The sequence below is a fragment of the Bos indicus x Bos taurus genome, chromosome 19 (genome assembly GCF_003369695.1).
Source record: "Bos indicus x Bos taurus breed Angus x Brahman F1 hybrid chromosome 19, Bos_hybrid_MaternalHap_v2.0, whole genome shotgun sequence".
Taxonomy (NCBI): domain Eukaryota; kingdom Metazoa; phylum Chordata; class Mammalia; order Artiodactyla; family Bovidae; genus Bos; species Bos indicus x Bos taurus.
In genome coordinates this window covers 30,060,475-30,080,281 of record NC_040094.1, presented here as the reverse complement: position 1 = coordinate 30,080,281, position 19,807 = coordinate 30,060,475, and the positions used below count along the sequence as shown (strand labels likewise).

The 19,807-nt window shown below is 50.6% G+C and overlaps 2 protein-coding genes across 2 annotated transcripts in view; one reads left to right on the top strand and one right to left on the bottom strand.

Moving 5' to 3' along the window:
* Positions 1–2,798: 2,798 nt before the first annotated feature.
* On the top strand, positions 2,799–10,881 carry RCVRN (recoverin). Its single transcript, XM_027519375.1, has 3 exons — positions 2,799–3,286; positions 6,849–6,960; positions 10,376–10,881. The coding sequence occupies exons 1-3, from the start codon at positions 2,906–2,908 to the stop codon at positions 10,489–10,491; spliced, it is 609 nt and encodes a 202-aa protein (XP_027375176.1). The 5' UTR covers positions 2,799–2,905; the 3' UTR covers positions 10,492–10,881.
* A 3,159-nt stretch (positions 10,882–14,040) lies between these two features.
* Positions 14,041–19,807, bottom strand: part of GLP2R (glucagon like peptide 2 receptor) — a 43,457-nt gene continuing 37,690 nt past the window's right edge. Inside the window, exons 12-13 of the mRNA XM_027518798.1 lie at positions 17,127–17,168; positions 14,041–16,138 (exon numbers count right to left, since the gene is read on the bottom strand). Coding sequence (XP_027374599.1) covers positions 15,803–16,138; positions 17,127–17,168 — 378 coding nt within the window. The 3' untranslated portion in view covers positions 14,041–15,802. The remainder of the gene's footprint in view (positions 16,139–17,126; positions 17,169–19,807) is intronic.

Here is a 19,807-nt window from a genome sequence, read left to right as displayed (position 1 = left end):
CACTCTGCTCACTCCTTGAGAACGAGAGCTTGGTTTCTTCCTGTGACATTGGCCTTGTCTCACCTGCAGGCTCGGTGTGGACACCCAGGAAGCACTTCTAATCCTCGCACACCAGGTTCAGAGGCAAGGGTGGAGGCGTCTGACTTCATTTTCAGGGCTTGGGTTTTGTTTGTTTGATGACTGTCCTATTTCTAGCTGCTCTTGAGAACAAATGCCTTGCTGCGGGCTAGTGAAAGCCTAGAAAAGGAGAAACCACTCCGTTTAAGAAAGACTATGCTATCAAAAACTGATGGAAAAAATAGTAAGTACACAGACACACACACATCTAACATTAAGGCCTCCTGAGAAGCACTCTGGACCCTCAGTGGGTGGGGCGACCAGGAGGAGTGGGTCAGCACACCTGAGCCTGAACTTCCGGGTCCTTCCTGCATAACATTAGCGGGGGCTGGTGGATGTCTTTCTCCCAGCAGCAGGGACCTGCCATTAGCCTCTTATGAAATAGGATACAAACCCTAAGTCACCTGCCTGCACACTGTGCGCTTTATTCTTTGCAGTTACTGTGTGTGCGTGCCAGGCTGCTTCAGTTGTGTCTGACTCTGTGTGGCCCTACGGACTGTGGCCGGCCAGGCTCCTCTGTCCATGAGATGCTCCAGGCAAGAACACTGGAGGGGGTGGCCATTTCTTCCTTCAGGGGATCTTCTCAACCCAGGGATCCAACCCACATCTCCTGTGCCTCCTACATTGGCAGGCGGGTTCTTTACCACCAGCGCCCCCTACAAAGCCCTTTGTAGTAACCACCCCTGGGTAAAGCCGAGACTTCTCTCCCATTCTAGATGGCGATTCTGGGGTTCCAGGTGTGATGCTCAGCCAAGCAAGGGCACCAGTGGCCTCTCCTTCGGGTGCTGAGATTTCAGGTACAAGCCTACTCATGAGGGCTCTTCCCTGAGGCCCACACTGGGTACTGAGCTGACCACAGGGGTGGAAGCCTCCCCTGGCAGAGCTCCTTCTTGTCCATTCATTCACTCAGCAAGCACATACTACTGTCTTCCAGCTCCTGGCACCAGGCTTGGTTGCCAACCAACGATATACAGCTGAAATCAAGCCACAGGTAAGTTGTATTTATCCCACACCATGTTGTTGAAAAAATTGGAAATCACTCCCACAGTTTGGAAATTGCATCTGGAAATCTGATTTCTGATTTCTCTTGGGTTACCAAAAAGTCTAGTAACACCAGGCCATAATCCCATCTGACTACATTCTAATGGAGGCAGCCCCTGCCATGTGGGACATAGGCCTCACCACTCCCTATTGCCTTCCTAATTCCCTGGCTTCACTCACACACTCCACATGCTGGCCTGGCCTCTGTTCGCAGTGCAGTTCTTGATCCCTGTCACAGAAGAATATTGGCAAAAGGTAACATGTGTTCAGGGCTTCCTTGATGGCTCAGTTGGTAAAGAATCCGTCTGCAATGTGGGAGACCCTGGTTTGATTCCTGTATTGGGAAGATCCCCTGGAGAAGGGATAGGCTACCCACTCCAGTGTTCTTGGGCTTCCCTTGTGGCTCAACTGGTAAAGAATCCACCTGCAATATGGGAGACCTGGGTTTGATCCCTAGGTTGGGAAGATCCCCTGGAGAAAGGAAAGGCTACCCACTCCAGTATTCTGGCCTGGAGAATTCCATGGACTGTCCATGGGGTCGCAAAGAATTGGACATGACTGAGCAACTTTCACTTTGACTTTTCACTTTCAACATGTGTTCGGCTCTTACTACCGCCCGGCTCTATCGTAAATGCACTGCACATATTAACTCATTTCAGGCTTACAGTAACAGCGATGCTATTACGATGCCCATTTAGTCAAGGAATGGTCACTGAGGGCCCAAAGCTGGCAGGTACCCTTCATGCAAAGGAAATGCAGTGGGGAACAAAACAGAATCCCTGCCTTCACGGTGCTTTCATTCTGATGCCATCCCAGGCAGCACGTGGAATAAATAAACACTAAGTCAGAAGGTGTGCTCGAGAGGAAGAACAACCACGCAGGATAAACAGTTGGGGCTTGCTGGTGGTTGGGATGGGGGTGCTGCTGTTACTGAGAAGGCAACATTTAAGGAAAACCATGAGGGAGGTGAAAGATTAGAAGAGAACTCTAGGCAGAGACAGGTTAAGAAACATGCCTGAAGCCGCTGTATAGGTCAGGGAGCTCAGCTCGGTGCTCTGTGATGAGCTAGAGGGGTGGGACGGGGGAGGGCGGTGCAAGGGAGGCTTGAGAGGGAGGGGATGTATGTACACTTACAGATGACACACGCTACTGTACAGCAGAAACTAACGCAGCATTGTAAATCAATTATACTCCAATTTTTAAAAAATGAAAGAAAAAGAAATGCGCCAGAGGGTCACACGGCTAGTAAATTGCAAAGCTAAGGTTTGAACCTTTGCTGGTTCCAGAGCCTGACTCCTAACCCAGCATTATAGGACCATCCGTGACGCAGAGACTCTCAGAGTTAGGGCAACGGAAGACAGGCAGGGAGCATCCTTGCTCTTAGAGAGCTAGAGCTAGCGGTGGGGGGTGAGGTAGGGATGGCCACGGGGCCTAGGTGAGGCCTCAGGTCTCAAGATTCTGATCTACTGTCCCGGCCTCCCAGAAGGCCAAGATGGATTGACCTCCTGCTGTCAGCTCTTTATTTTAATCTCAGGGGGCTTCTGGGAGCTCGCCTCCCTCCCCTAACCGCAAGCTCCAGGCCCCTCCTCCCTCCAAGTACTGGGGTGACCCGGCCACAAATCCGCCTAATCCATCAGCATCTCAGGGTGCGACTGTCTCCTGTGGCACCAAGCCTGGCAGCCAGGAGACCCCATTGCTCCCATCCACCCAGCAGTGATAGCCCGGCCGGGCCCACACCACCTCACCCATGGGGAACAGCAAGAGTGGGGCCCTGTCCAAGGAGATCCTGGAGGAGCTGCAGCTGAACACCAAGTTCACGGAGGAGGAGCTGAGCTCCTGGTACCAGTCCTTCCTGAAGGAGTGCCCCAGTGGCCGGATCACCCGGCAGGAGTTCCAGACCATCTACTCCAAGTTCTTCCCCGAGGCCGACCCCAAGGCCTATGCCCAGCACGTGTTCCGCAGCTTTGATGCCAACAGTGATGGCACCTTGGACTTCAAGGAATATGTCATCGCCCTACACATGACCAGCGCGGGCAAGACCAACCAGAAGCTGGAGTGGGCCTTCTCCCTCTATGACGTGGATGGCAATGGGACCATCAGCAAGAACGAGGTGCTGGAGATTGTCACGGTCAGTGTCAGCCTCCTCATCTCCGGCTGAGAGGGATGGGGGTCTCGAGGAATTGGGCTGCTACTAATTCCTCACGGGGGCCTGGCAGGGAGGAGGGAGTGGACACCCAAGGTTGGTGACTCAGTGGCTCTGAGAACGTGGTCAGGAGGAGTCTCCAACAAATCAATATTAATATTCTTGCCTGGAGAATCCCCAAAGACAGAGGAGCCTGGCTGGCCACAGTCCATGGGGTTGCAAAGAGTCAGACACGACTGAGTGACTAAGCACAGCACAGGGCACCTTCCCACAGCTTCATTTTCCTCCTAGAGAAGACGAATCTGGGTATTTTCTATTATTTACCTTTACCATTTCCTTCTTTCCCTCCCATCATTCTTCCTTTCTTCATTAAAGCGTTCTTCAGGGACTTCCCTGGTTGTCCAGTGATTCCAATGCGAGGGGTACAGTTTCCATCCCTGGTCAGGGAAATAAGATCCCACCTGCTGTGCAGTGCAGTTAAGAAAATATAAATAAATAAGTAGGTGTTAAAAATAATAAAACATCCTTCAGAACCTCCAATAGGACACACTCAGATTCTTTTTTTGTTTGTTTGTTTATTTGGCTCCAGGGGGCAGGGGGGGTCTTAGTTGAGGCACGTGAGGTCTAGTTCCCTGACCAGGGGTGGAACACCAACCCCACCCCCAGTACTGGGAGCCCAAAAATCTTAGCCACTGGACCACCAGGGAAGTCCCTTTCATAAGATCTTATGGACAAACCCTAACGAACTTTTCGGCCAACCCAATATATTTATGTATTTATGTTTATTTTATTTTGGTCCTGTGGCTTTTGGGATCTTACTTCCCCAAACAGGGATTGAACCAGGGGCCATCGCCACTGCAGTGAAAGCCCCGAGTCCTAACAACTGGACAGCCAAGGATGTCCCTTTTGAGTCATTTTAGAGACATAACATGTTTCAAGTATGTTGGCCCAGGATCAGATCATCTGCCAAGATTTTTAGGTGTTTGAAAAGTAGTTTTATTTAATATAAAATGCATGCAATTTAGAAACCTATGCAAAAGAAAATGCAAATTGCCTTTACTTTCATCATCCAGAGAAAACTACTGTCAACAAATAGGCATGTATCTTTCCAGTCTTTTATCTATATATTTAAAAACAACTTTAGAATTAGGACATATACACATATAGTTTTATCATACTTTTCTTCAGCCACTATTTTACTATGAATATTTTCAATATCAAATTGTTTTTAACAGCTGCTTAGAATTCCATCTTATAGACATGTCAAAATTATTTAACTGTTCCTGTATTTTTGGATAACGAGGATACTTCTATTTCTTCCCTATTATATCATTTTTTCCCTTCATTCAGTATCATTTTATTGAATTTTCCCCCTACCCCCACCCATGTCACTTGCTTTCTTTCTCTAATCCCACTCCTGTAAAGAGAGAATATTTTTCATCTTTTATATAATTTTTGAGGCATTTGTAATCCCACTTTCATTCACCCAATTCTTCCACCTTTATTAGGCAAAACCGTAGATAAAACAGTCAAGGATGCAGCTGTGGTCAGCGACTCCTTCTTGGGCCTCCCGTTAGGGGCAGGTGTGTGTCGAAACCTCACTGGTCTCTGGGTGGGGCCTGCAGAGCAAGCTCCCTGGATTGACAGGTGGCCTGTGGCAGGGACCACCTCCTCAGAACCACCTAAAGGATGCCAAGCCCAGCAGAGGCCTCTGAGTTGGTGATTCTTCAGAGAAAGGAGGAGGAAGAAGATGAAGGGGTAGAAGGGAAGGGAAGGAGGAAGGAGAGGGTGGGAGGTGTGGGGAGGCAGAGAGAGAAGGGCACGTCCACAGGTGAGGCTATGCAAGAGCGTGCCAAGCCTCTGCTATTCACCATGTCCAAGGTAACTGGCCTGGGAGTCGGTCATCTGTTGAGGGTTCTGATGTACCACCACCAAGCTGGGCGTCCAGAAAACCACAGAACCTCCCACCCCCAAGGGTGAGGACGTAATGGTTCTTTCTCAGTCCATTCCTGGAGGCCCTGACAGTGTGCCCTTGGTTTTAGAAGCAGGGTGATGGGCAGCCAGTCACTCTCAGCCTTTAGCCTTCCGACCTGCCCATGGGTCCCTGGCTCAGGAACTTAAGGAAGCCCTTACTTCAGTGCTGGGTACCTCCGGGCTCTGAGCACTGTCAGTGAGGCAGCTGCCCCAGCTGCGGGTTTTGACTCCCTTGCTTCTCTTGCTGCAGCACAGGGAGCTGAAAGGAGTTTCTAAAGCCACTGCTCTTCCCTCCAGGTTAATTTCATGGGCATCACTGCCCCTGCCCAGCTGGTTCCCTGGTGTCTCCACAGCGTCCCAGTCCCAACACTTAGGTCGCAGTCCCAGTCCCAACAGCTTAGGTCGCAAACTGGGACACTCAAGATGGGGGAGCCACAACCTTGAGCATCCACTCTGGGTCTGGCCAGCCTCCTGGAATCCTAGTAACCTGGAGCTGAAAGGACACATCAAGACTACCCTGTCCCTTTCCCTGACCACATGTCGGAAGGCACTTCCTGCTTTGCTGGACATTGTCTACTCAGCTCCTGTATTAGCTAGAGTAGAGGGAAGTGAGAAGGACACTTGAGCTTTACCCTCCCTAAGCAGAGGGGTAAAGGAGGAGCTTCCAGAGGCCTTACCCAGCCCCTACCATGCTCTCCAAGACATTCTAGGAATAGCATGAGATGCAAGCACAGAGGTTCTAGAACCAAACTTGCCAGGGTTAGAATCTCCAGTTTTCTGCTTCTGGTTGTCTGAATTCTAGCAAGTCAGCTGATTCAGTTTCTCCATCTGTGAAATGGGCCAATAACACCCACCTCATAAAGCTGTCATGAGTTTACATGTAAAGACACTTAGAAAAGGGCACAAACATTAGCCCTTATTACCATAAGCAATCCATGTGACACTGCTGTTGAAGAACCTGTCTGCCAATGCAGGAGATGTAAGAGACACAGGTTCGATCCCTGGATCGGGAAGATCCCCTGGAGGAGGGCATGGCAACCCACTCCAGTATTCTTGTCTGGAGAATCCCATGGACAGAGGAGCCTGGCAGGCTATAGTTAATGGGGTCGCAAAGAGTCGGACACAACTGAAGTGACTTAGCACACACGCACCATAGGCCAGCCTGCTAGGCAACCAAAGTACCACTTGGATTCAGAAAAAGCCGTCTGATGCACTTCTGGGCAGTGAGGTTAAAGGTACCAGTTTTCAAAATGCAGCCTTCAGGAAGCCTTTTATTTCTTATTTTCATTTTTTAATACAATGAAAGTAATATGTCTGCATGGTCAGGAAATTCAGACTGTGCAGAAAGGGACAAAATAAGAAGGGAAAGTCATCCTCACCCCTCCCCCGCATTCCCTTCCCCTTCTTAAAAGTACAGATGACTCCTCCCACTCTCAGGAACTAGGGAGGATTCAGTCAGGGCCAATGGGTTGGGGGGCCTGGGCATCTGCATTTTAACCTCAGCGTCCTGCTCAAGCCATGTGGGTTCCCCCAGAATCACTTCTGACCAGTGCTCCCCCTCAATTCGGTGCAGGCTATCTTCAAAATGATCAGCCCTGAGGACACAAAGCGTCTCCCAGAAGACGAGAACACTCCGGAAAAGCGAGCAGAGAAGATCTGGGGATTCTTTGGCAAGAAGGATGATGGTGAGTGACTTCTCCTTCCCAGCTCTTGATTTCACCATCCCGGGCTATGTCCTAGAGACCCCAGTGAGATTGACCCTTCCCAGTCCAGAGACCAGGTGGGACGGAGGACCCCTCCTCCCACTGCGAGGTGGTCAGCAGAAGAATGGTCAACAGACAGTTGTGGGCCCTTCTGGAACTGACTGAAAATGTCACCACCTCCCACTGCTCATAAAACTCCACCACTGCCTAAGATTCTCTGGGGGTAAACATAGGCTGTAAATGATGGGGTGCTTTGGAAGAAAAAAAAGCATCTTTTGTTTGGACAGAGTTAACCCACTTTGAAGAAAGAGTGAAAAATCAAGACAACAGCCCATCATTTTATATACAAATGACAAGTTTTGAGGCTTTGCAAGCATACTGCTTTCTTTTTGAATGGAGTGCCCAGTTTTGTGTTGTTATTTTAGGACACTTTGGTTTACTTGTTTAAACCAAACAAGTAGCCTTCTGCACGGCTGGGATGGGGTAAAGCTCACTTCAGAATTAGCGTGGCATCCCAAGTAAGCGGGATCTCAATTTATATGGTGTTACTTTAGGACATTAGTTTGGGTCCCCTCTCCCAACCCCCAAGCACCATCAGATGGAATTAGATTTCAATTCAATCTCAAGAGATTGATGGGGGTGGGGGGTGCTATGAGGGTAAATGAGGAGAGATATTCAGGAGGCTGGGAAGGCCATCAGACTGCAAAGCAGATGAACGGCTTATGGGCAGATGCAAGAGAAGTCTTAAACTGCAGGGCTGGGCTAAGAAAGTCTTGGTGAAGCTGAGGGTGTGTCCTCGGGCCCCCTTCTGCCAGGAGCTGACCTGTCTTGGCTCCCTCCCCTGTTCAGTCTGGCTGAGAGCAGCCAATGGGGAGCGTGAGCTTGTACCGAGCGGTGATGGATTCCAGAACTGGGCGGTGGGGGCTGCTGGTGCCTGAAGCCCATGTCCAGCTCGGGAAGGACACAGGAGAGGGGTTGGTATCAGATGGGGACTGCAAACTCGAATGACCAATGGGGCCGGGATGATGAACGTGAGAGAAGTGGACAGTGGCCCAATGAAGCAATAGGGACTGGCAAACACTGGGGCATGAGGGCCTGCCTGGTTTTATGGCCTCTGGTCAATTGTTACCACATAGGAATACAGAGCCGTTGGGGCCTCATCGTCTGCTTTTTTTTTTTTAAAGAGAAGCCAGCAATCGAGATTTTTAAAATCTGAAGTGCCTCCACTGATGAAACACTACATGGTCCACACACATCTGAGGAGCTGGTATCGGCCCGTTTGTGATCTCTGGGCGAGTCTCTTACCAGGGTTCCAGGTCACACACCCATGGAGGATGTTAAAGAAGGCCCCTACTAATCTGCAGTCCAGGGAGAAGGTGGATTAGCAACCAGATCTGTGAAGTTAGGGCCAGAACTAGGGTGAGGCATGTGAGGTGCCCTGGCACAAGACTTAAGGAGACCCCCCTTCTCAGATGCCAGCCCTGTGCCCATACGATGCTGAAAGTGAGAGCCTCCTTAAATGTTGAAGGGTAGGTACCTCCCTTTCCTCACCCAGACGTCATCTCCCCTTTGAACACCTTCTCCTGGCTGCTTCAGGTGCCTCCCAGTGGCATGTCACCCCTCTGGCTCTTTAACCTCCATCTTGACATCCTGCTGGGTCTGGCAAGTGCTGAATCCCTTGTTCTGCTACTTGCTGACCTGAATATTGACCCCAGTGAATGTCACAGGAGGCAGTGGTACTCCTGCCAGGTGACTTGTGTTTTCACATGGTCCATCTGAAGACCAGGCTTCACTCCACAATCAGCTTCTGAGAGTAGGAGTTTCAAGCTGTCAGTGAGGTTCATAGGGCACCTGGGACCTTAAAACCCACATTTCATCACCCTGACCTGCACAAGGAACCTGCATCCTAATCCAGGAAGGATTAAGGTCACTCAAAAGGCCTGGAACATAAAAAGCCAATGGAAACCCACTTCAGCTAAGCCAAGCTTTATTGAGCATTTAGTACATCAGGACTATGAGCCTCGCCATAAGCAGGGAGGAACATTTGCCTCATTCTAGAGTCATTTCTCGGAGAAGGCAATGGCAACCCACTCCAGTACTCTTGCCTGGAAAATCCCATGGATGGAGGGGCCTGGTGGGCTGCAGTCCATGGGGTCGCTAGGAGTCGGACACGACTGAGCGACTTCACTTTCACTTTTCACTTTCATGCATTGGAGAAGGAAACGGCAACCCACTCCAGTGTTCTTGCCTGGAGAATCCCAGGGACGGGGGAGCCTGGTGGGCTGCCGTCTATGGGGTCGCACAGAGTCGGACATGACTGAAGCAACTTAGCAGCAGTAGCAGCAGCAGAGTCATTTCTGGGCTTCCCTGGTGGCTCAGACAGTAAAGAATCCACCTGCAATGCAGGAGACCTGGGTTTGATCCCTGGGTTGGGAAGATCCCCTGGAGGAGGGCATGGCAACTCACTCCAGTATTCTTGTCTGGAGAATCCCCATGGACAGAGGACCCTGGCATGCTACATACAGTCCATGAGGTTGCAAAGAGTCAGACACAACTGACCAACTAAGCGCAGCACAGCACAGAGTCATTTCTACAGGTGACTGTCTCCCCATCAGACCAACAGTTCCCCAGGCCAGGGGCATTATCTCACTCCCTTCCATGTTACACCCTGCCCTCTGCCCCCTGCAATGACCTCAGCCCCATATACAGTGGCACAGAGGAAGGGCTTAGTGAGTGCATTTAACTGGAGAGAACTGAATTCAATAGTTGGGGCAAAGCCCTTTCTTGTCCCAAAGGGGGAGGTAGATTCAGTTCAGTTCAGTTCAGTTGCTCAGTCGTGTCCGACTCTTTGCGACTCCATGAACCGCAGCACACCAGGCCTCCCTGTCCATCACCAATTCCTGGAGTTCACCCAAATCCATGTCCATCAAGTAGGTGATCCCATTCAGCCATCTCATCCTCTGTCGTCCCCTTCTCCTCCTGCCCTCAATCTTTCCCAGCATCAGGGTCTTTTCAAATGAGTCAGCTCTTCGCATTAGGTGGTCAAGTATTGGAGTTTCAGCTTCAACATCAGTCCTTCCAATGAACACCCAGGACTGATCTCCTTTAGGATTAGGGATGCAGAGATGCCTAGGAAAGGATCGCCAACCAATCAGAAGAGACACAGCACTGGCCCAGCCTCCTGGAGACCCTGCAGGGCCTGTCACTAACCCTCTCATTGTTGGTTCACCGGGAGGTCCAGGGGTCCTAGGAAAGAGTTAGAGGGTGGGGTTGTCCTCAGGGGCAAGGAGATAGTATTTTCATAATAGAGCCATCCACTCTGGGTATGCTTGCAAATATCAGCTTCATTGCAGCTGGAAACAGTCTATCCTGACTGTATTATTTTCTCCTCTTGCAGATAAACTTACAGAGAAAGAATTCATCGAAGGGACCCTGGCCAATAAGGAAATTCTGCGACTGATTCAATTCGAGCCTCAAAAAGTGAAGGAGAAACTGAAGGAAAAGAAACCCTGATGTCAACTGCTCAGGTCTCCTCCCTCCCCACCCCTCTCAAATAAACACACTTGTGCACACATGTGCACGCACACAAACACACACCGCCCCCGGGGCCGGGAGGGCCTCCAACCCACAGCACATTAAACCCTCCTGCACACCTCCCTGCCAAACGGAAGTGTCGTTAAGCTATTCACCAAGTCCCGCCCACTATACTGCCCGCCTCCCCTCCCCCCAGCCCGCCTCCCCTCCCCCCAGCCCGCCAGCCCAGGCCTCCGTAATAATTCCAGGATTAGGTCACAGGAGCCCTAAATATAGGTCACTGGAGCCCTAAATATCCCCGCCCCCATGTAAGCTCCTTTGTGGATTGTTGGGTAAGCAGGTTCCAATAAATGCAAGAGGAGCCGGGCACTCAGCTGACTGGTCAATCTCCAACTGGAAAAGGAAATATTTCTGTCGGTTCAGCCTCACGGACAAGGCTGTGTCGCCGTCGCAGTCACAGACCAGGGTGCGGGGACTGTGGCGCTGCAGGAAAGAGACACGGCCCTGTTCTGGTACAGCTCAGGGTGCAGAGGGGACCATAGACCTTGAAGAAGCCGGCAGGGGTGGTGAGGTTACCATGGAGACACGCAAAGCATTGTGGGAAGATACAGTAGGCGGGGCTGACTTGTTCAGGGATGGGGAAGATGTTCCGGATGAAGAGGCGTTTCAACTAAGACCCAGGGGATTGGAGTGGGGGAAATGTGAGGGTGGAAAAGTGATGTGTCTTAGAGACCCTGAGTCGGGTATGAGCAGTTCAAGTTCTAGGACCCTGAGAAGGCCAGTGTAGCCCAAAAGCAGAGGGAGGAGGCGGGGAGAGCAAACTGAGTTAAGCTTCCAAAGTAGGCGGTGGCGGGGGGAGGCCAGACCATGCAAGGACTTCCCTGCAGGCCAGGGGAAGACCTAGGGTTCACCATGGGCGTAGTGGGGGCTGTGTGGGGTTGGAAGTAGGAGGGATTTATGTTTGTAAGAGAACTACCCCGGTACCCCCCGCAGGATAGGAATAAATTAGGCAAGACTGGGGCCTGGATATCACACTCCTATAATTGCCCAGGTGGCCTGGGCCAGGGGAACAGCAGTGGGGTGGAGAGAACGCGACCTGCTGGGAGATATTTAGAAAGTAGGATCCACCTGACTGGTTCAGGGGAAGAGGGAGGAGCAAGGATGGTCAGTAGCCAGGTTTGTGGCTTGGGTGCCCAGTGTAATCCATTTGATTACACCAGATGCCTCAATGGTTTTCACCTGGTTTTCATTGTGATGTCAATAGGTTTCACTGGTGATAGCCACCAGGGTGGGAAACAGCAGGGAGAGATGCTGGTTTCGGGGGAGGATGACCAGTTCAGCTCTGATCCAATGCAAGGTGAAGACAGATGTCCCCGCAGCCCCTACTTTTTAGGGGCAAGGAAAAGGAGCCACAGAGTCAGCAAGTGGCTTGGTTAGGGTCCACTAATGAGTGGAAGCCAGCCCAGTGCTGCCCATTGGCTCACACTCCCTTATCAGAGCTCCAGAGCCTGGGACACCTCGGAGCTCCACCTGCGGGTTCTCAAGATCATTGTGTTCCTTGTTTTGAAAGCTCTTTTATTCTTCAGCCTTAAGTTCCAAGACGAGGTCAGAAAAATATGCACATGTTCCGGACACTTGAGCAACCTGTATGCAGCCCTCGGGGGCTGGGGAGTCTCCCTCTGCTGGTGTGGGGGAATTACCCTCGCTTTAGCAACAGCAAAGGCTCAATCACCGCCACCAGAAGTGCTGCTCTTTGTGGAGGACAGCCTTGAGAGTTATCGTAATACTTAAGGATGCAGTGTTTCCTATGAGCCAGCCATTCTGCTGGATACTGGGCATTATTTCATTGATGGGGGTGTTATTATTAATATCCCCAGAGTATGGATGAGGACACTGAGGCCATAAAGTAAGAGTAGGGTTAGTACTCGAACCAGAGCCCCTTTGATTACACCAGAATGCCTCAATAGTTTTTACCTGGACCTGATAGGACAGAATTCTGGGATCGCACAGCATCAGAGCTGGAAGTGGGAATGGCTATACAGCGTCTAGTCCAGCGGTTTTGGCAGAAGGAGAGAAGCCAGCTGCCCAAGATGCCCCTCCAGTATCAGACATAGAGGCCACCCAGGAGCCATCTCGGGGGAGAAGAAAGGCCCAGGGTGGCCTAGGGAAAGAAGCAAAGGGCTCAAGGCCTCACTCCAGTGCTCTTTCCCAAGCTGTGTGCCGGGCTACTGGTGTGCCTTCTGGGCTCACCAGCCATCAATGTTTCTAGAATTGCAATGTTCCAGTAATTGCAAAGCCAGAATAGAGACCCACTAGGTGGGATTTTTTTTTTTTTTTTAATTTAGGCTGTGCTGGGTCTTCATTTCTGTGCACAGGCTTTCTCTAGTTGCAGCAAGCAGGGGCTACTCATCATTGCTGGGGGAGGGCTTCTCTTGTTGTGGAGCACAGACTCTAGGGCACCCTCAGCAGTTGTGATGCCCAGGCCTATTTTCCCCCCTGCATGTGGAATCTTCTGGGACCAGGGATCAAACCCGTGTCCCCTGCACTGGCAGGTGGATTCTTCACTGGACCACCAGGGAAGTCCCTAGGCAGGATCTTTAAAACAACAGCAAAGTGAATGATCTAGGGAGCAATCTAGAGAAGGCAGGCACCTGCCTTCTATGCTTTTGACATCTGACCTCTACTTCTCTCCCCTACCCCTCTGTCCACTCCTCTTGGTCCCTGAGACAGTGGACCCCCCCAGGCTTATTATCCCCAGGCTTATTACCGCAGCTCTTTTCCCCATTCCTGGCCAGGAGCAGTGCACCAGGTTCTCCAGGGGTGGAAACCTTCAGCTCCAGTGAGAAACCAATGGAAAAGAAGAGACAAAACACAAATCCAATTGAAAAACTTATTTTAATCATTAGCAGAACAAAAGCAAGCAGTCTGTGTGTGGCACCCCATTTGTGGAGTGAGTGGGGAGGACTTATTTACAAACACTTTTTTAAAAGTCCCTTTTAGAAATGGCCGGGCCCTGAATAACTGACTCTCAATAGCATCCAGTGCTCCCAAGACATATCTTTGTTTCCTTTGACGGATGTGTTCTGAACCTGTTCTCAACCAGCTATGCTGGGAACCAGCTAGGAATTCACACAGCCCAGCTTTCTAGGTGCTAATAAGCCAGTGAGAAACAGAAGAGACTTTTACAGAATGAAAAAACTAGGGCATATATCTTAATGATTGAATTGTGGATAATCTGGACACAAAAAAGAAACCTTTGCTTGGCTCTATACTTGCCTAAGGTCAATGCTTCAGTTTCCCCTGGTGCAGAGCAGAGCCAGGCCTGGGAGGAGGGGAAGATGGGCACTTCAGGTGCAAAATGTAAGGTGGGTGACCAAAAGCTCAGTAATCAAGATAATACTTTGATGTAATCATTTTAAAATAAAAATTAATGTTAAAATGTCCATTATGAGCAAAACATTCAAAATTTTTTTCTGGCTGCATTCTGCATCATGTACGGTCTTAGTTCTTTGACCAGGATAGAACCCACACGCCCTGCAGTGGAAGCGTGGAGTCTTAACCACTGGACCACCGGGGAAGTGTCTCAAAAATTTTAAAAGTCAGGACCAGACCCTGCGTTTATATCTCATGGTCCCACTTACTCCACCCTCATCGTGGCCTGGTCCCAGTAAAATATCATTTTTATGAATGGTCATGGGCTGTAGCTCACAGAATGGTCGTTGCTTTGTTATCACATTAAAATAGTACTTGACAGTTGTGGAGTTTTGTTTTTGTTTTTATTTTTAGTACTCTCTTCAATGTTGTACCTGAACTGCGCTTCTCATTTGCCTCTCCCTGGTCCCTGTCCTGATGCCAAGTGTCCTTGACAATGGAGTTGCCAGGTGACGTACCAGATGTACAATTAGACTTGAATTTCACATAAAATATATCCCATGGGATATACTTAGACAATACTATTATTCACTGATCCAAAATTCAAATTTAATTGAGGATTGTGTATTTTTAACTGTTGAATCTGGCAACCATACTTGATAAGCATCATACCTCCCGTCCCCCTAAAATAAGGCAGGATTTGGCCCCACAGCAATATATCCCACCCACCCACTCATGTACAGTTCACATATAATAAAAGCAACACTCCTGAACACCAAAACCCTATTTCCATAGCGCATTCCTCCTTTGACCTTCCCTCAGCCTCTCGCCTTACAGTTTCAGTCACTGAATTTGTCCCTAAGCCTGGGCCCTCCTCTGCCTCCAGAAACATCCTCCACTCAGGGCCTGTAGCACAACTCATTCCCCATCGGCAGACTGGGTTCCCTAGCCCTGGCCCTCCTCAGCACCACCTTGACATGTCCAGATCACCCATAGTCCTCTCATTCAACTGGGTACCCTCTGGCTCTTAGCATCAATTTCCACAGGAGGAGTAGAATTCTTATCAGTGGGGACTTAGGGGGAGCAGTGGGTAAACCCCCCAGGGAAGCAGGTACAGCCATTGATGGCAAACCAAACACAGCAGAGTCAAGTAACGCTTGAAGTCAAACTCAGAAAGGCAGGTGGAGCCAGAAAGGCGAGAAAACAACCAATGGCAACTTTCAGAGGGGCTCTGGGAGCTGGGGCCAATGCTCCAAGGAAGAATGGGCTTGTCTCGGGTCAAACAGAACTTCCATGGAGTGGGATCTGCACTGTCAGAGAAGGAGGGCAGGCAGGTCACAGCCTAACCGCTGAATGCAGAATACCACAGGCCTCGCTGGACCAGCGGCCAGCTCAGAGGGGTTTCTAGTTCCAGCACATCCTGCCCTGGATTTTCAAAATGTAGGCTTGCATCAGAATTGCCTGGGCTGCTTGTTATAAAAGTCCCATCACCGGCCATCTAAGTGCTCAGGTGCGCTCTCAGTATCTTTGCTGTGAATGAGTCAGACTCTGCATGTGAAACACTTGGCAGGTGGTCCTGAGACACCCTGCTCCCGACTTCAGATGGATACCTGGTGAGCGCTGGCCTCTGTTTCAGAGCAGACATCTTTCTGAGTCCTCAGGCGAATTTAGGGCCAGCCTGGGAGGCTAATGGTCATTCTGGAAAACACACCTGCAGGGGTGATGTGGATGACAAGGGCAGGCAGAAGTGGTGAGGGTATGCAGCCTCTGTCTACGGAGCAGGGAAAGCCTGGAAAGAGTCATGGTGTTGGAGAGAGCTGGATGTACCAGAATGATGCTCACCCTGCACCATCCAGCTTGGCCGCCGCCTCCTTCAAGTGCTCAGGAGTCCGTGGGAACTGGTGCAGTGGGCTCCTGCCTAGATCTCACTCTCCTTGAAGATCTCCTCCATGGTGTGCACCAGGGTGAAGTAGCCCTCGCTGCTCTCCGACAGGCTGCTGCCACGGGGCCAGGCTGCGTGGCCTTGATGAGGCGGGGTGCCTGCCACCCCTAGGCCCTCCTTGGTCAAGTGCAGGAGCCGCCCACCACCAGGCCAGGGCCGCGCCTTCTGCAGCGACCCGGAGTTGGTCCCCTCAGAGAGCTTCTTGGGACATTTCCCCAGGAATCGGAAGTTCTTCCCCAGCACCCAGGCCCTGCAGCCTGAGTGGTGGGCTAGCAAGAAGCGGGCCCACTGTTTTCGCAGCTCAGCCTTCACCTGCCAGGCGAGAAGAGAGCAAGGTTACTGCCCGGGAATCATTGAATCCTGCATCCACTCAGCAAATGCGTGTTGGGTGGCTACTCAGGACCACCCTACGGAAACTTGCGTTCTCACTAGGGGAAAGGAACAGAGAAGCAAACAGACACATTTGAGCAGAGCAGAGGGTAGTAACACCCAAGGCTGTTAAGCAGGACCACGGGAGGAGGCAACAGTGGCTAGAAAAGGACTGTGTCAAGGTGGCATTTGAGGCCTGCCTGATGAATCAAGGGTCCCTGTGTGAAGATATAGAAAAAGCAGCAGTGAGCAAGACAGACGAGGTTTTGCTGTCAAGCAGCTTACATTCTAGTGGAAGGAGGCAGAGATCAATATTTAAACCTGGGGTGGGGAGAGGGGAGGATGAAAGGGAGCTAGAAATCCCACTGGCTCCTAAGTCAGGAGCAAACTACTCCAGCCTGGGCCCTTCCCCCTTTCAAGCCTCTTTCCAAAGGAGCAGAGGGCTGACTGGGGCTCTGCAACAATAATAAATGTAACCATTGTTACGAGGCAGAGAACCTTTACCACCAGCGCCCCAGGGTAACACTGCAGGGCAGGGACTGTTCCTACTCCCATTTACAGACTGAGGTTCCAAGAGCCATGGTGACCTAACACACAGCTCCTAAGCGGGTGAGTCTTCACGGCTTGATGCGAATTTCTGGACTCTAGACTTGCAGCTGGTTCCCTCTATCACACTTTGATCCTCCTGCCTGGCATAGCTCCAGCGGGACCATGGTTGGGTTCTGTAAAGAAAACTCACCCCAACACCTTGTCCCCAGAGCCTCAGCTGCTTCTTCTCTCCACTGGACACCCGAGGTGCCCATTTGTCCCAACACATGCTGGTCACTGCATGTCTCCCCATGGCACTGTCATATAAACTGAACCCTCCAGGGGGCAGCAGGATGCCAGCCCCAGCCTCGCAGGAAGCTAGAAGTTAGCACAGAAAACTTACCTCTCCATTAGCAAAGCAATACTGCGAGGCCACCAGTAGCCCCTGGAATGAAAGGAAGAGGTGGTGTGAAGCTCTACTCAGTAGAAGATGTGTCTGAGGGTCACTTGGAATGTCCGCAGGCCAGCCCTAGTCTCAGCAGCTTCTACAAGATGCAGGCAGCTACTCGCTTGTGCTAACTAGAGTTAGTCTAGTTAGTACGTACTGGTGATGTTAACTCGGATTTCCATGGGGTCTCTTCTTTCTTTGACACCCACCACCCATATCAGCCAAAGCATTGGCTTAGGTGGTCATAGGTCAATGATGTGCGTGTGTGTGTTAGTTGCTCAGTCGTGTCTGACTTTTTGCAACACCATGGACTGTAGCCTGCCAGGCTCTTCTGTCCATGGGAGTCTCCAGGCAAGAATGCTGGAGTGGGTTGTCATTCCCTTCTCCAGGGGATCTTCCTGACCCAGGGATCAATCCCAGGTCTCCTGCATTGCAGGCAGTTTCTTTACCATCTGAGTCACCAGGGGAAGCCCAACATCATTTATTCAATTATACAAATACTGAAAAAGGCAAATGTCCCATTTCTACTTGTCCATAGTGGGCAGTTAAACTATTTTTGTTTTTTGCCTAACTTGCATCCTTTCCTGACCCTTCCCCACTCCCTGGGCTCTGGCAGGGCTGTCAATCATGCAGTCCTCATCTTCTATGAAAGCTATCACCACCATAAGCTGCTCAAATGGTCATGTGACCCTAGCAGGCTCAATCACAATTCTTTTCACTAACAAAGAAGGCTTCATCTCTTCCCCACATTGGCCAACTTCAGAGTCAAAGTCAGTCTGGAGACACTCAAGGGCATCTCTCCCAGCCACGCAGAGTGATCCCATCTGAGGATGAGGCCAACATAGAGAAAAGTTGAGGCTGGAGATTGTCAAGAGATGGGTTTCGGCGGTACTGCTATGGCTTTCCCTGAGACACGAGAGTCTCTGGGACTTAGACTGTGTGTCTGAATCACTGGAGATCCATATGTGTGCAGGACCCAAAGGCTTGAGTGTTTATGGGAAGAACATCATAAAATGCCAGGACTCACAAGCAAAGGACACATTTCCAAACAGAGAGTGAAGGTCATGGTGTAGGCTGACTCTTCCACCCCTCTTGATAACATTTCTCTCATCTGCTGTTGCTAGGGTGGGAGGTTTGGTGCTGGGAACAGAGCTAGACTTGAAAAGGAATTATAAAATGTTGTTCTGGGGCGGGTAGATTTTTATGCTCGTTCTCAGGGAAGTCAGAGATCGCCACACGGGCTGACACGACATCAGTCACGTGTTTGGATTCTGCCCAGGGGCCGGGAATTTTCCTTCTCCCGGGCACCTTTCTTTATTCCATGGCTCCAGAATGGCTCTGCTCTAGGGCTCCTAAAGGGGGCACAGTGCAACCAGTTTACCATTCTCACACACTCGGTCTCCTTGGAGGGTCAGAGCTGCTCTGTGCAGTTGGCAGGGCAGGTGTTATTTGCCTCTGGGTCTAGGATATTAGAACAGAGTGCTGGGACTCTCATGAATCAGTTGGCTAAAATAGGATTCCACATCACAAGCGTGTCTTTCACTTCACGTTCCCGAGTCATGGTTGGAGGAACATCCTGGAGTCTGGTTAATTTTTGTTCTAGATGAAGCAGGTGTGAAGGGCTCGGCCCCCCGAGCAGATGGCTCTCACTCCATATGTCACCACCACGTGGTAGTCTCTCCACAGATCCCTTGAGAGCAGTGGGAGGCTGATGAAATCCTCTAAGCAATAAGACCTTGGGAGAGCGAAGCCCCCCCCACCCACCAAAGCAGTTCAGTTCAGTCGCTCAGTCGTGTCCGACTCTTTGTGACCCCATGAATCATAGCACGCCAGGCCTCCCTGTCCATCACCAACTCCCGGAGTCCACCCAAACCCATGTCCATTGAGTCAGTGATGCCATCCAACCATCTCATCCTCTGTCATCCCCTTCTCCTGCCCTCAATCCTTCCCAGCATCAGGGTATTTTCACATGAGTCAGCTCTTCACATCAGGTGGCCAAAGTATCGGAGTTTCAGCTTCAACATCAGTGCTTCCAATGAACACCCAGGACTGATCTCCTTTAGGATGGACTGGTTGGATCTCCTTGCAGTCCAAGGGACTCTCAAGAGTCTTCTCCAACACCACAGTTCAAAAGCATCAATTCTTCAGCACTCAGCTTTCTTTATAGTCCAACTCTCACATCCATACATGACCACTGGAAAAACCATAGCCTTGACTAGACGGACCTTTGTTGACAAAGTAATGTCTCTGCTTTTTAATATGCTATCTAGGTTGGTCATAATTTTCCTTCCAAGGAGTAAGTATCTTTTAATTTCATGGCTGCAATCACCATCTGCAGTGATTTTGGAGCCCCAAAATATAAAGTCTGTCACTGTTTCTGCTGTTTCCCCATATTTGCCATGAAGTGATGGCAATGGCAAGCCACTCCAGTACCCTTGCCTAGAAAATCCCATGGATGGAGGAGCCTGGTAGGCTGCAGTCCATGGGGTTGCTACAAGTTGGACACGACTGAGTGACTTCACTTTCACTTTTCACTTTCACACAATGGAGAAGGCAATGGCAACCCACTCCAGTGTTCTTGCCTGGAGAATCCCAGGGACGGCAGAGCCTGGTGGGCTGCCATCTATGGGGTCGCA